This window comes from Triturus cristatus, chromosome 8 (assembly GCF_964204655.1).
Source record: "Triturus cristatus chromosome 8, aTriCri1.1, whole genome shotgun sequence".
Lineage (NCBI taxonomy): Eukaryota > Metazoa > Chordata > Amphibia > Caudata > Salamandridae > Triturus > Triturus cristatus.
Window position 1 is genome coordinate 426892659 of NC_140591.1, and position 15880 is coordinate 426908538.

Genomic DNA, 15880 nt, shown 5'->3' on the forward strand with positions numbered 1-15880 from the left:
ATTAGAAGGTCACCTTCCACAGACAGTTAGAGAAGTCCTTCTCATCCTTCTCCTTAAGTCGGGAGTCCCCCATGTGACTCATCCTCCTATAGGCCTATTGTCATTCTAAACTCTGACTATAACATTTTGGGAAGGGTTTTGGCCTCCTTTATCTTGCCACTGCTCCCACAGCTAATTCATCCAGATTAAAAATAGTTTGTCCCATATAGAAACACTTTGCTAAACCTCACACTCCTCTATAGAGACCTGAAGGCTACTCCTCTGACTTGGCTTTTGCTCTCACCCTGGTTCTCAGAAAGGCCTATGACACCTTGCACTAGGAGTGTCTTTTCAAGGTCCTTTTGGCGCTTTGACTTCAGAACTCATATCATTCGACTCATCCAAGTACTTTACTCCCAGCCATCTGTGCAGGTTTGGGTAGGTATACTCATTTCCTCCTCCTTCGAGATCAGAATGGGGATGGGGCAGGGCTGCCCTTTGTCCCCCCTGCTTTTTGCCTTGGCCATGAAGCCACCAAAACAGTACCTACCCCACAGTTGAATCTCAATTTAGTATATCTGGGTTAATGAAGGCTCCTTTTGAGCCGATGCACAAGGTTACACTTGAACACCTTTTATTAAAAACCCCCTTCTTAGTGCCCATTGCGTCATTACGAAGGGTAAGTGAGTTATAGGCCGTAACCGTACAAGAACCATACATATCTCTGCACCAGGACAAATTAGTGATAAGGAAATACCTAAGAGCATATCACCTTTTTACATTAATCAAACTATCACCATACCAGCCTTTTGCCAAAGGCCGTCCAATGCTGCTGAAAGAGCCTTCCACACATTAGATATCAGGAGATCTATTATGTACTGCATACAAAATGCACCAAAGACATTAGGAAAAAAACTATCAGTTTTTTGTAGAGCATAGCTGTAACAAAGATGTTAATAAATATTTAGTCACCAAACCAAAGCTGAATTCAACTTGGAAAAAAGGAGCTCCGGTGGCCTTTATGGCCAGAATTTCCATGCAGAAAATATGCAGACCAGCCACATGGTCTCCAGGACATACAAGGCATTCTGTTGAATAATTTCAGTCACAAAAAGAGGCTGTAGTTGCTTCCTCCTCCAACTCACCTCCCCATGGGAGGTTATTCCACTACATAATCTGTACAGAGCATGTCAATCTAGAAGAGGTTTGATGCTGCCAAAGAAACCAGTTGCCTACCTATAATTATAGTTTTCTAGAGTCACATGTGACCCTCCTGCCTCCTCATTCATGAAAGTTTGTGAAAGGTAAAGAGGGGGAAAAAAAAGAAAATCCAAGGTGGTTGACATGCACATGGACATTGTAGAATTACAATGTCGTGAAAGGGCTCCACCTAAGTTGACACTCGTTAGCTAAGAAAACATTTACTAGTCACTTCTGGATCCAATTACTAGAAGCCGGAATTGTGAAAAACATGTGAATCTGGAAGAGTTTTAATCTGCAAAACCATAATTACAGGTAAATAACTGGTTTCATATTCTTCCTGATATTATATGCCCATTGCTGCCCTCTCACAAATTTTGCCCGACACTCATTTATGCTGTAAGGGCCTTGGCCGGGGTCTTCATGTCCGAGCTTAGCAAAGACCGTTCTTGGCACAAGGTACAGTTTTGCATCCTTTGGCATAAATTTATTATTAGCTTCCGTCATCATGGAAGAGAGAAAGGATGTCAAGTGGAACCTGTTAAGACTGTTAACTTGGTTTGTGAGAAGGCATTTTCTTTCATGAAGAACCACACTACGAAACTATACCCTTGTATCTTTCCTAATCAATATGTCTTTAATCGTCTCCTTGACCTAAACCGGTATCACTGTGCATGTAGTTCATAGCAGGCTATTCATAGCAGCCCAGTTATGCAGAATACTCCCAAATGTTTGACATCTGTATGTCTTTCCTTAAACTTCATAAAGCCCTTTATAGACATACTAAAATAAATTCCAGCAATTTCATATCAGAAATCACAATTCTGTTTTCTTGTCATCCATGTATGAACTTCTTTCTCATGCTGACTGATCTGCAGCCTTCTCCCCTTTTTGGAAGTACATTTTTTGATAGAGTTGGGCTTCTTGTTAACGTCACTAATCATTACACCTCTCAGTTCTTTGCCGTCTGATTTTAAGGCCCGTCAATTTGCGATTTCCATTTCCTCTTGAGCTAACCCTTCAGGCCTCCTGTTCTAGCTACCCTCTCTCCTTGCTCCTAGATTACTCTTAATGTTGTGTTGCTTACTCACACTGGCATCAATTTACTTTTAATAGCAGCTTTGAAACCCAATCAGATCTTGGATGTTGAAATCTGTGATATAAATTCTTCATCTCCTACCTGACTCTGCCAAAAAAAACGGTAGTCCAGGCCTTTGTGATATCCAGGCTGAACAACTGTAATGTCCTCCACTTAGGTGTTTCCCAGTCCAGTCTAAACAGGGGTTAAATGGGTCCAAAACACTGCTGCTTGGGCCCTGCTCAAGCTGGCCTCCAGTATGCCTGGACTAAGAAAGCTGCACTGGCTTCCAGTGAGGCAAATATTCACTTTTAAAGTACTTTGCTATAAGGCTCTCTCTTCACAAGGCCATCGCTATCTTCAGTCGATGGTAAAACCGTATGTTCCGTCCAGGAACCTAGGATCGGCAGAAGCAAAGCAGGTCATCATTCTGAAAGTCAAAAGAGCCAGAACAGGAGGCTGCTCCTTTGGCTTTCTGGCACCCAAATTCTGGATTTCTCTACCTGTAGCAATTCATCAGGCCCCATCCGAAACTCTATTCAGGAGGAAACTAAAATCTTGGCTCTTTGGGCCAGAGTGAGACTTTCTCTTTGATTGGGCATGGTTGCTTCTCCAGAATCTGTATCCCAGCGCTGGGACACTTCTCTCGAAGTAGCCATGAGCTCTATAAATGTATTATTATTAACACATTTTTCTTTTTTTTTTTTTTTAACAAAATTCTCCTAATTAACATCTGTTATCTTCTGAGAGATATCTAATGTTATTGTTAACATATCATAAGTAATGCATTTTTTGTTCGAATTTGTATAAGAGGCAATGCCAATCCTTAAAACCTTGTACATTTCATTGCCTCTCAAGGCCTTCCTCCCTGAACGACGAAGTTCATTTTGTTCAAGACTAGTAGGTTTCCCTTTAAGAGATTAATACTAAGGATTTGGACCGGACTGTGACAAAGTCCATGCCCTGATGGACATTAACACTAATTTTAATCCCTTAGCTCCCAGAGTGTTTGACATTGATGGCCGTGATTATCTGTTGAAGTCCTGGCTATCTCATTCTAAATGAGATAACATAATTCTGCTCTTGAAACCCCAATAAAAACTCGAATTATAAAGGATTCATAAGTATCCCTGGCCTTGAATCTTAGCGGCAAAATTCGTACTAAACTTGTTTTGTGTGGCGACCCATGTCCCCATATTAATAGAGGTTTAAAGGGGGGGAGGGTGCATGGGTGGTTGGTGCAACGGTGGTGGATGTATCAATTTTATCTTGCATTGGTCCACCGGGCCTTCTGATTTCAGTTTCTGATGCTCAGTGTAAATGGGGATGAGAGATTTGCGTGCCTTTTACTAGAGTGTCACATGTCCTGTGATTTCTTTCGGGTGTGATGGGATTTGGCAAAGGTCAGTGTTATGATGGAGGGATTCTGCATCACTGGCAGACCAGAAAAGTCTCGTTGAGTGTTCAAAAGTGGTAAAGAGGCTGGTCATCAGTTGGGAATCCCATGAGATGGCCATGTTGCAAGCTGGATTGACTGTTGTAGGGCCCCTCCCCTGGTGCCCTCTCCCCTAGTGCCCTATATTAAACAACACTTTGTTTTCCTTCATAGCTCACTGTAGCAAGGCCTATGATCCAGCAAATGTCATCAAGAATTGATCGTAATGGTCCCCGTGGACAGCATCCCCTTATGTATTATTTCTTTACTGCTTCAGTGCTTTTTTAACCTTTGTGTACAATGTAATTTAGTAGCTGACACTTATAGTCGTTTTGCCCCTGTTACATTTTGATAGGAAGTGATAAAAAATTTGATGTGATTCATTTGGTGCTCAAGCACTTTGAAGACATTGTTAGATTGCGCAGAGAATCTGTGTGGGGTGCAGTGCTGCGGTGTGGGAGTTCCCTCACTCTTTTCCGTCAACCGTAGCACTGCCCTCTTCAGGTTGAAGTGTTAGATAAATATATTAAATGTGGTGCAAAATTATGGTTTTGTGGCAGTGGTAGTATAGAGACTTTGTCACTTGGAAACCACTGGGCTAGTTTGAAATAAAGCTTCATAAAGCCAAGTTTCATTTAACAACATGGTTGCCCCTTCTACTTCACTGCTAGCTGTTTATGGTTAAGACACTTTTGGTTCATGCTATCTCAGGCTCCAATGAGGTTTTAAGAGTCAGTCAAGTGAAAGAATTTTGCTTTGATTTGACTGATGAATTTCCCCTGCTACTGGATTTTGTGAGCTATCTGAACTAAATTTTACTGGTCTAATAATATCCCGAAATCTTCTGAAACTTGCAATAGTTCTGTATTTGCTTGAGATGTTGCCCTCTGTTAATGTTATTTTCATGTATCTCCATGCCTTCTCTGCTTGAGCTTTTGCTTTTCCACTTTTTTTATTATTATTTTTTATTGGCATTTGTAAAGTCACAAACTTCCACAAAAACAAACAGCAGTACATTGCTCGGTAACCACACAGTCAGTTTTGTGTAGGTGTCGTCATCATAGGCACATCGTATATATGTTCAGACCCACATACAGTACATAGTGTTATACGCACGTTTTAGCTTCCATTACAGCAAGTGACATCTCGGAACAGTAGGTCAGACAGTTACCCAACATTGCGGTACAGCAGAGGAGTTATCATTTCTTAATGACCATATTGGGGATCATGGGCATCTAGTGTGTTTAAACAGTTGACACATGGGTCCCAAATGTCCCTGGGGCGGGCTCATGTTGGCATTAGCTCCCAGAACCTCTCCAGCTGAGTCTTGCATTGAGTGACACTCAATATCCAACCCTTTGTTGTCGGCGGGAGGGTTGCCCTCCAATGCAGAGCCACCTGGCGCTTGGTCATGAGTAAGAGCATAGCCGTTATCTTCCTCAGTTTCGGCGGTACATCTGAGATAGCACCCAACAATGCCACCATCGGCGTGCAGGGCAGCTCCTGGCCAATTATGTTGTATATGTGGTGGTGTCTGCAGCCAGAAGTTGGCTATGGGTCCGCACTGCCACGCTACGTGTAGGAATGTTGCCTACGCAGCTCCACATCGCCAGCAACGGTCGTCATGCCGCAGTCCCATGCGGTACAGCTGTACTGGGGTCCGGTATAAGTGGTGGATGTATTTGAAGTGGATCAGTCTAAGACGATAGTTAGGGGATAGTATTTCTAATTGACCGCAGATAAGCTTCCACTGGTCATTTGTGACTCCCATCCCCATGTCTTCCTCCCACGCCGCGCTGGCCCCCGGGACAGTGAGTGAGTAATCACGTCGCGTAATATTGTATAAGCGAATGATTAGCTTGCGGCCGTGTTCCACCGTAAGAACATTCTCGAGTGCTGGTAATGTGGGGTAGGGCTCGGAAACGTGCCAAATTTGCTTCTGCATGCGGCGCACAGTTGATAATATAGCAACATGTCTGCCTTCGATGGGTCTGCTGGGTCGCACATTTGCTGGAGCATCGCCTGTTCCCGTGCCCGCGGTCTCGAAGTGGGGGAATCTGTGGGTAGTTGGCCAGTGGCATAGAAGGAACATTAAGCACCTCCAATTTCGCTCGTTTCGCTCGTTTGCGCAGACCCGCCCATGCCCATCGCATCATTTCAACAGTGTCTACTTCATTGCGTGGTCGCTTATACGGCTGATATACAGCCGTGGCTAGTGGAAGCGATGCTGCTCTATCTAGTTCAATGGCCACATGCGGCTGAAAGGGTGTGGGGTGTGCCCAGTGATGTAGGAACTGTGCCTGCGCGCTGTAAGCGTAAAGAGCAAAGTCGGGAGCTGCAAGCCCACCCTGAGCCTGTTGTAAGATGAACACCTCCCAGGATATCCTCTGCTTTCGCCCCGCCCACACCAATTCAATCATTAGGGATCGCAGTGTATTTAAAAAGTGTGAGGTGAGAGGGATAGGGACGTTCACAAATAAGGTACAGTTGTTTGGGCAGGATTATCATTTTGGCCACCGCTATTCGTCCAATCAGAGACAAAGGGATCATCTTCCAGCGGCGCACCCTCTCTGTGATCCAGCCCACTGCCCTACTGTAGTTTGCCATCCATAGTTCATTAATATCGTCGCTTATCCATATTCCCAAATAGCGTGTTGGCCCTGTTGCCCAGGCAATAGGTTAGTCCGTTTCAAAGGGCTGGGTCCTGGTCGTCAGGGGGATTATGACTGATTTATTCCAATTCATCATTACCCTGGAAAGTTCCCCATAGCGCACCAATTCCCTCGTCATAGGTGCTAGATTCTCTTTGGGGTCCACCATATACAATGTAATGTAGTCCGCATAGAGTGATACAGTGCGACCTCTGGTGGTAAACCTTATGCTACGGTGTGTTTGATACTGTCTAATTCGGGCTGCACGTGGTTCAGTAGCTATGGCGAAAAGTAGCGGGGACAGCCCTCTCAAGTGCCTCTCGTGATGGGGTCTGAAATCAAGCCATTCACCTTGAGCTGTGCGTGGGCAAAGTATAGAGCAGTTTTATCTGTTGGGTAAAAACAAGGCTAAGGCCTCTTCGCTGGAGCAGTGGGAAAAGGAACCCCCATTCCAAAGAATCAAACGCCTTAGTGGCGTCCAGGAGTGCCGCTATCGCCGGGATATGTGTTGCAAGGTAGTGTATTAAAGTAAACAACGTCCGGAGGTTGTGAGATGTGGCCCTCCCCGGAATGAAGCCAGATTGGTCCGGGCATATAATCAGGGGAAGCAGTGGCTGGAGTCAGACGGCCAGGAGTTTAGCAAAAAATCTTTGCATCCAGGTTTATCAGGGATAGCGGGCGGTACGAGTCACAGTGTGATGGGTCTTTGTCCTGTTTTAAGATTGTTATAATAATGCCCTCACGCATTGAGGGGGGCAGGCAGCCAGACTCCATGGCCTCCTGATAAACGGCCAAGAGCCGTTGCACCAATAGCTCTGAGTATTCTTTATAAAATGTGGCCGTCAAACCGTCCACTCCGGGTGCTTTGTCTGCGGGTAGGCCACCTATGACCTGTTTGATGTCTTCCACTGTAAAGGGGGCCTCTAAATACTCGCGGTGTGCTCTGCTGAACCAGATTAACTCGATGGAGTCAAAGAATTCCCGCAGGATATTGTCAGGGGGCCTAGAGCTGGATGTGTAGAGCTGCGCGTAGAAGCCCCTCATAGAATATCCGGTGATGAGCGCGCTGTTGCTCTGTCTGTGGTGGTCAGTTCGGTAATAAATGGGGACCCTCTGGGTGTCCGTAATAGGTTGGCAAGCGTCTTACCCGGCCTGTCCCCCTCCCCGTACCTAAGCGCTGTTGCATGTTTGTGTAGAAATTTGGTTTCGCGCTCCGCCTCCTCCTGATACGCCGTTAGTTTAGTCCATAAAGTAGCCAGGAGCGAGGGGGATGGTGCCGTATAATACTGTGTTTCTAATTCATGGAGTTCCCTTTTGTAATCTGCCCAGACATCCCCTAATGTCGCAGAGCACTCCAGTTTGGCCTGCGATGCAGTGCCCCCTTATCACCACCTTGAATGCCTCCCACAGTGCTCTCTCCGTGGTCACCGACCTAGTGTTGTGCTCAAAGTACTCCCTAATGTGTGTTCTGATACTTTCACAGAAGGCAGCATATAGTAGTGCATTTGGATCAGGTGCTATGCAAACGGCTGCTGGTAGGGCTTCGGGACCGAAAGCGACAGAGCCACCGGGGAATGGTCAGATAGTCCATGCGTGGTGAGTGACATCTTGAACCCAGACGTGTAAGTCTCTAGTCAGTAGCCAGAAGTCAATTCTGGACCATGCCTGATGATATTGTGTAATGCACGTCCCCTATCGGGCAATGGGGTGTACTGCTCGCCATGAATCGACCAGACAGTGGTCCAATATTATACTGTTTAGGGCTGCCGCCCCCTGAGTGTGATGAGCGCGGGCCCCCCTCCCTGTCCATGGTCAGTGTCAGTACTATATTAAAATCCCCGCCCCAAAGTATTGCAGCGTCTTCCATCAACTGCACCTTATGCCAAATCTGTAGGAAGAATGTGGGGTCGTCCACATGCGTGTTATATGCGTTAACCACAATAAGTGGCTGGTGAAATAATGTCTTCTTTAGGATGAGATACCGACCTTCCGGGTCACATACCGCATGTTGTGTTTGCCAGGGCACCCCTCTGCGTATTAAAATTGCCACTCCTCGGGAATAGAGCAATTAGCTTTGTGTACCTCGCTCCATCTGTGGGAGGTTAACCGCGAGCGAGCTGCCTCCCTGAGGTGGGTCTTGTGTAGGAGACAGATATCTACTGCATGTCTGACCAAATAGGATTGTACCAGCCGTGCCTTTTGGTGGTCGTTTAGACCTCGTACATTCCAGGTCATGCAGGAGAGTTTAGACAGTTAAAGGGCTTTGCTGAGTGGTGTGATGTGTGTGAGGTTCCCGCCCCGAGGCCTTCCAGTTCTCCCTACAAGCGCCTCTGTGTCCGACATTATTGCATCGTTGTGTGCGGGTCTCAATCGCGGATAATGTGTTGTGCTCTTCATCAAGTGACGAGTTAGTTTTAGGTTTGAGTCGTACTGCAACAAACAACATTCCATAACTCCCCTCCCAGTCCCCCCCCACACACCAACCACCCAATCAGGTTGTGCATCCCTTCTAAAACAACACACTACACAGTAAAGCCTTTGAAGTACGGGGCAACAGGGAATCATCCCATAGGGGCGTGGGGTTGCCTGCATACTGCCCTGTCCAATAAGAACAGGGTGGCTGAGCATACTTGGTTAACTCTGGCACAAGGATTCAAGTTATGAACAGTCATTAAGTTCCAAGGGACCTGAACAAATCAGGGCGTAAACTAACATGTGTGGATGCAAGTATCACAACAGTCCCGCAACCTGGGTGCATGTCCCCCCGACATCAGTCATTATCACTTAGCTGGTTGCTGGAGGAGGGCGAGGACACTCCATCTTGCCTGCGTTGTCTCTTGGTATTTTGCTTGGCATATTTCAAGGCAGCACTGGCTTCGGTGAATATCAGAGGTTTGCCCTCCCGTGTGCACTCTAAGCTCTGCAGGGTACATCATTGCATACTTCGTGCCCGTCTGCTGGAGCAGTTTTTTGGCTGGAATGAATTCTCTGCGTGCAGTTTGGACAGCCTGAGTGAAATCTGGGTAGAGCACAATTTTGTTCCCCTTGTATTTAATTTCTCCTTTCTCCCTGGCCACCCTCAAAACGGTATCTCTGTCTCTATAGTTCAGCAAACACACCAGGATTGGTCGCGGTACGGTCCCCGGGGGAGGGGGGCAGGGTCCCAGAGTGCGATGGCTCGTTCCACAAGAAACATTGGTGATAGCTCCTCCGCACATATTTCTTTCAGCATTCCTTCACAAATCGCTCCATGTTGGTTATGTTCGTGGACTGTCCATTTGTAGCAGGCGTACATGTGTCTCCTCCTGACGATCCTCAGAGTCCGATACCCTGGTTTCCAGTGTGTCATGTCTGGTTTCGTGTTTGTCTACTTTCTGAGATACCTGGTCCATTCTCTGCACCAATGAGTCCAGTTTGGTATTGATTGCTCGTAGGCTGCCTAGCGCAGCACGGCTCTGATGTCGTCATCTTGTTCCGTATCCAGCTGCGTTTCTCTAAGGAGATCTTGGCCTGCTTGTTGTCCGCTTTCCACTCGCTGCAACGATTTTGAGCGCTCAAAATAGTTGCAGTGAGTGCAACGGACAAGCAGTTTTGACTAAGGAAGGCTGTTTCGCTTAAGAGGCTTTTTCGACGACGGATCATTTTTATTTTTGTCGCCCCACCTCATGGAAGGTTGTCATATGCGATGGCTCAACATTAGAAGTAAAGTTTTGGTGAAAATTACCATTGAAATGTGCCGCAAGCAATTGGGACATTGACTATTCCCGCTTTTCTACACCTCACGGTTAAATTGAGATACTGAACAGTGAATTAAATTGCACTGCTGTAGAGTGATTCTGGTCCTGAAGACAGCCCCCCAAGAATCGGGCTTGAAACGCGTCAACCTTATGTTTTTTGTTGTGTTGTGCCAAACAATCTTGTGTTTCTAACTCTGGGTTGCCTTTCTGTGCAATGTAAATTGGATATAAAAGTATTAAAGAGTGATTTTTGTAGTGCACAGTAGGGAGTATTGAATTGAAACTCTGGTGATGTTTGGTTGCTGCCCCTGGTGTTGTTAAATTTTTGAAAGTAGGATATGAGGCCTGGTTGCAGGTGTGTTGTTTGTATGTTTGCTGATCAGTGTGGGTTATAAATGCTTGAGGAATGGGATGTGTGAGTAGAATGTGGTAATGTGGAAGAGAGTTACTTTGTATGATGACAGGTTGTATTTAAAAATGTTTTCTATTGTCTCTTTTTGATAAAGTTGTGCTGCATTTTCAAAAAAGTAATTCTTTAGAATTTAACAAAAATGAAAAGGATGTTAAATTAAAAGTAAAATAAGCAAAATTTGGCTTTTGGTGTTACAGATTTTATTTCTATGCACCAGGGAAGGAATGTTTGATATATTATCAGTATTGGCAATTTTGTTGGTTTGATATTTGAGGCTCAGCCTTACTGATTGGAGCCAAGACCCTTCACTTGTTCTTTAGCGGATGGAGCAGGGCATCGGCTATGTTAAAGGTGCGTTCACCACGTCAGGGCCCTCCATCTGGGGAAAGCTGTTCAGTACGGGAAGGCGTCCCTAATCCCACTGTATCGGCTCCAGGCCGCCCCCCCAGGGCAGCGCTATGATGACTCTGCTGCGCGTAGTGTTCTCGTGGTGCAGAGGGTGCCGAGACCCAGCATGTGGGGGAGGAGGCGAAGGCTGCGTCCCAGCTCCATATCCGGACCAGCCAATATCCCGCTCCCAGAGGTTGGCGGGCCGCGCCCGGCTATATCAGGCAGGTTACTTTTCCCCTCTTGTGTTGTACCCCGCTTTCTCCGTAAGGATCAGCGGGGTGTGCACCGTCACACGTGCACACAGGGCCGGACTGGGTACCAAAACCGGCCCTGGCAAAGTGCTTGGCGGCCCCCCCGCGGCTTGGGGGAGCCCCTGAGCTCTTTGCCAAACCGTTTTTTAGGCGATTTTGTTACAGGGCCGATTTTGCAGCTATGCTGCAAAAACGGCCCTGTAACAAACCGGCCCCCAGGGGCCCAAACCCGGCCCCCACCCGTGCGGTGCACCGGGGGAATGCCCGGTGCCCGCTACGGGCAGTCCGGCCCTGTATGCACGGCGCTGCAGCCGTGCTGACACAGTTGGGGAGCAGTTCGTCTCCTGGCCCACCAAGGCGCTCGCCAGCGCGGTTTCACTCGTGCCTGTCGTCCTGCGCCGCTCCCGTGCCCCACTACTCACAAAAATCACCGTGAGGGGAGGAAGTCACTTGGCCCTTGGTCTCTAGTCAGGCCGCGTTGTCCATGCACTGGGCCCCGGGCCCCTCCGTCCGGCCGAGGCAGCACCTGTCTCACCCTCACACAGTCCCGGAGCTCCGCTGCCTGGGGGGGGAAGGTTCGCCAATGTCGGGAGTTCCGCCGCGGTGCCCAGCAGTATCGCCCAGACCGTGGCGCTCTCCACAGCACGCCTGCCCGGAACAAGCCGCAGTCTTGCCAAGCTGGTCCTGCGCATATCGGTGCATCAGCGTGGATCTGAGCACGGCAGTTTGTACAGCAGGGGACACACCTTACGATGCCTGGGTGTGTGCCCTTGGATCAGCGGCCAGAGAGCGGATATCTGTCGGATGATGTGCTCGGCCGGCAGAGCCACTCGACTAAGCGGCCATCTTGCTGCTCGGCTCAGCCACGCCCCCTGTTTTCCACTTCTTTTAGTGGATTGTCTTTCCTTTAGTCCTTTTGAAATCATGGCTTGTCCAATTTTTATACCTTTTTTGATTTTGTGCGGAAGCTGTACCCCCGTTATTTTACTTTATTAGGCTAATGTCCAGTATTATTTGTTTTATGTTAAAAACATGCACATGTTGTCTTAACAAGCGAAATAGGGAAAATATCTTTGTTTCCTTCATGATAAATGAGTTGACAGAAGTTCAGAAATCAGACAAAACTGTATCACAATTTTTTGATTATTTTTATTAAGTTGTCAATAAATTACATAATTCTTTCCAGGTATCCTTCACTTTGAATGAAGAACTTGCAAGTATTCATGATACCACTGGAAAGCTTGCTTCTGTCAGTGCACCCAGAGAACACCCATTTGTTTTACAAAGCGTAGGACAGATGCTAACCGTGTTTACAGAAAGCTCTTCAGGTAAACTGCTTTAATAATCTAGATACCTACTTGTGTTAACGTAATGCATGTAATAAAAGTATGACATGCTGTCTTGGTGCATTGTTCTATGTGTGCAGTCTTGTATACATCCAAGCTCCTTGCAAGAGTTTTAGCTGAGACAATGTGTGGTATGCACTTGAGTGCTCAACTGTTAGAAGCATGAGGATGATGGCAAGAAGAAACCTAAAGGAATTTACATGCAGGAGGGTGAGAAGGCCATTGATGGATAAGATGTTTCTCTGCTGTAAACATGTATTCTTATTATTCTATTTAGTTTGTATGTGTATTAGTAAAATGAAAGTCTGACATTATCTTGGTTATTGTGTATTACTCACATACCCTGTCTCTCTCTGCTCTTATAGTAGTTAATGCTAACTGTGCATACCCCGAAGAACAGAGTCGTAGCAGGCTGCATAAATTGCAGTTAAACAACTAAGTAATAGTAGTACACACTAACCTACAAGGTATGCCTAATATAAAGGTTTGATGTAGCAGTACTCTGAAATTGTAAGATCTTGATATGCAGAGATAGAATTGGATCCTGAAAAGGACAGAGCTACTCAAGTGAGGTTAATAGATTCCAATGTGTAATGATTGAGTATAAAACTGATAAGCAGAGATAATGATATTCAAATAGCAATAAGTGCATGATATTACTCCATGTTTAAACTCCTCACTTGCAATGATGTGATAATGCAAAATGCCTTTAATCAGCTACTAGACAAGTTTCTCATATACAAGGGTGTAATACACGTCCATTCGATGAGATTTTAAGAAACCTATATGTAGTGCGACAAGATCCTGATTTGCGAGTGTATTATTTATTTATTTATTTTTATTTTTAAAGTTTTGTGTAGCGCGAACAAGACCACGAAGGGTATTAGAGCTCTTGACATTAATGGGAAGGGGAAACAAAGTAGGGGAACGTTGAGGTAAGGGAGGCTTACATGTTAAGCTAGTACGATTGTACATAAATGTGAGCAAAAAAAAAATTAAATACAAAACTATAAGGCACAACGTTACATAGTAGGTAAGGCAATGAATCAAAGACATTAATAATTGATAGAAAAAAAAACAACTAAAAAAAAAGGACAATTCGAAAACAGTCGAGCCATGGACAAATTAAGGCAGGAACTTGTTCATTAGGATTGTGTTTACTTCCTTTTTGAACCCCACCGTATAGGGGATTCTGTGAATTTACGGTGGGAGAGAGTTCCAGATCTTGGGTGCTACGCCCGAGAACGTTCTGAGCCTAGTTTTCTTTTTACGAAATGTCTGCGGTTTGAGTAGCAATGAGGTAGCACTTCTGGAAGGTCTGTCACCCCCTGAAAATTCAAGTTTTTGTGCCAGATATCCGGGTGATTTGTGGTGAAGGGCTTTGTGTGTCAGAAGAACAATCTTTAATTGTATTCTAGCTTCAGAGGGTAGCCACTTTAGAGATCTTAAGGCTGGGGAGATGTGCTAATTTCTTTTAGTGTCGGTAATCAGTCTGGCCGCGGCATTCAGGGAGGTCCTAAGCAGGGCTAAGGAATATTTGGGGAGACCACTGAGCGTTGCACTTCCATAGTAAAGCCTAGGTAGGACAAGTGCTTGTACCACCTGCTTGAAGTCTTCTTGAGGGAGGAATGGTTTTAGGTTCCTAAGAGTCCTTATTTGGTGATTCGCACCCTTACACATCGTACTAATATTTTTCTTCATGTTCATGTGTGAGTCCAGGGTGATTCCAAGAGATTTTGCTGAGTCGATGATAACCGGGGAGCAGTTGAAGGTGGTGAGGTGTTTCATCCGGGTGTCAATCTTGAGGGTGTGCTTAGGGGGGAATTGAGAAGGAATTCAGTTTTAAAGGTGTTCAGCAGAAGATGGTTTTCAGTTAGCCAGATTTGGATAATCGTCAAGGATGAATTGAGTGAGAAGAGGTCTTCAGATTAATTGATTTTCAGGTAGATTTGCATGTCGTCTGCATACATATGGAAGAGCATGTTCAAGGAAGATAGAAGATTCGCTAGGGGGTCCTGGAAAAGATTAAAAATTATAGGAGAAAGGGCCGAACCTTACGGGACCCCATGGAAACTGCAGATGAATGGGATAAGGTATGGTTCAAATGAACTCTTAAGGATCTATTGTGAAGGAAGGAAGAGAACCATTGCAGTACGAAGCCGGAGAGGCCCATCCTATGTTCCAGAATAGCTAGAAGTTTATCGTGGTTAACAGTGTCAAATGCAGAAGAGAGATCAAGAAGGATTAGGAGGCAGGATTCATTATGGTCTAGCATGATCAAGATATCATCAGTGATGTGGAGGAGTGCAGATTCAGTACTGTGACCACTCCTGAAGCCAGATGGATATTGATCCAGGAAATTGAAGGTCTCGATGTGTGAGCACAGTTGCGATTGGACGCATTTTTCTAATAGCTTAGCCAGAGTAGGGATTTTGGAGATGGGACGAAAGTTGCTGAGACCAGATCTGCCGGCATCAATTTATTTTTAGAATAGGTGAGACCTGGGCTGCTTTTAGACATTCAGGGATCTTACCTTGAGATAAAAAGCATTAGCAATGTTAGTCCATAGGGGGATGAGGGCCTCCTTGATTTCTTTGAAGAAAACCGGTGGCAGAGGGTCGCTAAAGTGATTGGAGGGGTTAATGCTAAGCAGTGTTTTGTAGATGTCATCTTCACTGAGGGGTGAGAAGGAGTTCCAAGTGGCCCTGCTCTTAGTGCTGATACTGAGCAGCTTGTGTATCGCCGAGAGGACAGTCTGAACCAACATCTCAAGTGAAGTAAGACGGGCCCTCTTTGCTTTGAGGTAAAGGCTGATGGCTTTAGTTTTCTCGATAAAGAAGATAGCCAAATCGGAGCAGGAAGGGGACTTGTCTGCTATCCCTGATTGCTGTTTGACAATTTCAAAAAGTTTTTTGGGGCGGTTAGAGGCTTGTCTAAGCTGCAATCTGAAGTAGTCTGCCTTAGTTGTCTTGATTTTTTTCTTGTAGGAGCTTTTGACCGTTCTAAAGGCTTTTAGGTTAAAGGCAGATGGTTTTGATCTCCATAGGCGTTCAGCTGCTATTAAGTTGCGACGATCTGAGTAAAGGTTGTCTTTGAAGCATGGTTTGGAGAATTTGGATACAGAGTTTTTTTAGTTGTAAAGGTTCTATTGTGTCCATGATATCAGTGATAGTTGAGTTGTAGAAGTCTGTGAGGTCATGAACATCAGTCATGTCGACTTGGGGAGACAGGGTTTTTTTACAGTCAGTAGCTAGACAGTCCGTGTCAATATTCCTGAGGTCCCTTTTCCAATGTTTAATTTTTGTGGGCTGGCTCTTTTTTGGTATCACCTCCCTATTAATAAGGAAGAAGATAGTAGTGGTCGGACCAGTCACAAGGAGTAATGTCTAGCAGTGTGATGG

General features: G+C 45.7%; 1 protein-coding gene across 2 annotated transcripts in view; it reads left to right on the forward strand.

Moving 5' to 3' along the window:
* The window catches only part of GTF2F2 (general transcription factor IIF subunit 2), a 993146-nt gene that overhangs the window by 209547 nt on the left and 767719 nt on the right, over window positions 1-15880 (forward strand). For both annotated transcript variants that reach the window (XM_085621825.1, XM_085621826.1), the window contains one exon: window positions 12320-12461. In XM_085621825.1, coding sequence (XP_085477951.1) covers window positions 12320-12461 — 142 coding nt within the window. The remainder of the gene's footprint in view (window positions 1-12319; window positions 12462-15880) is intronic.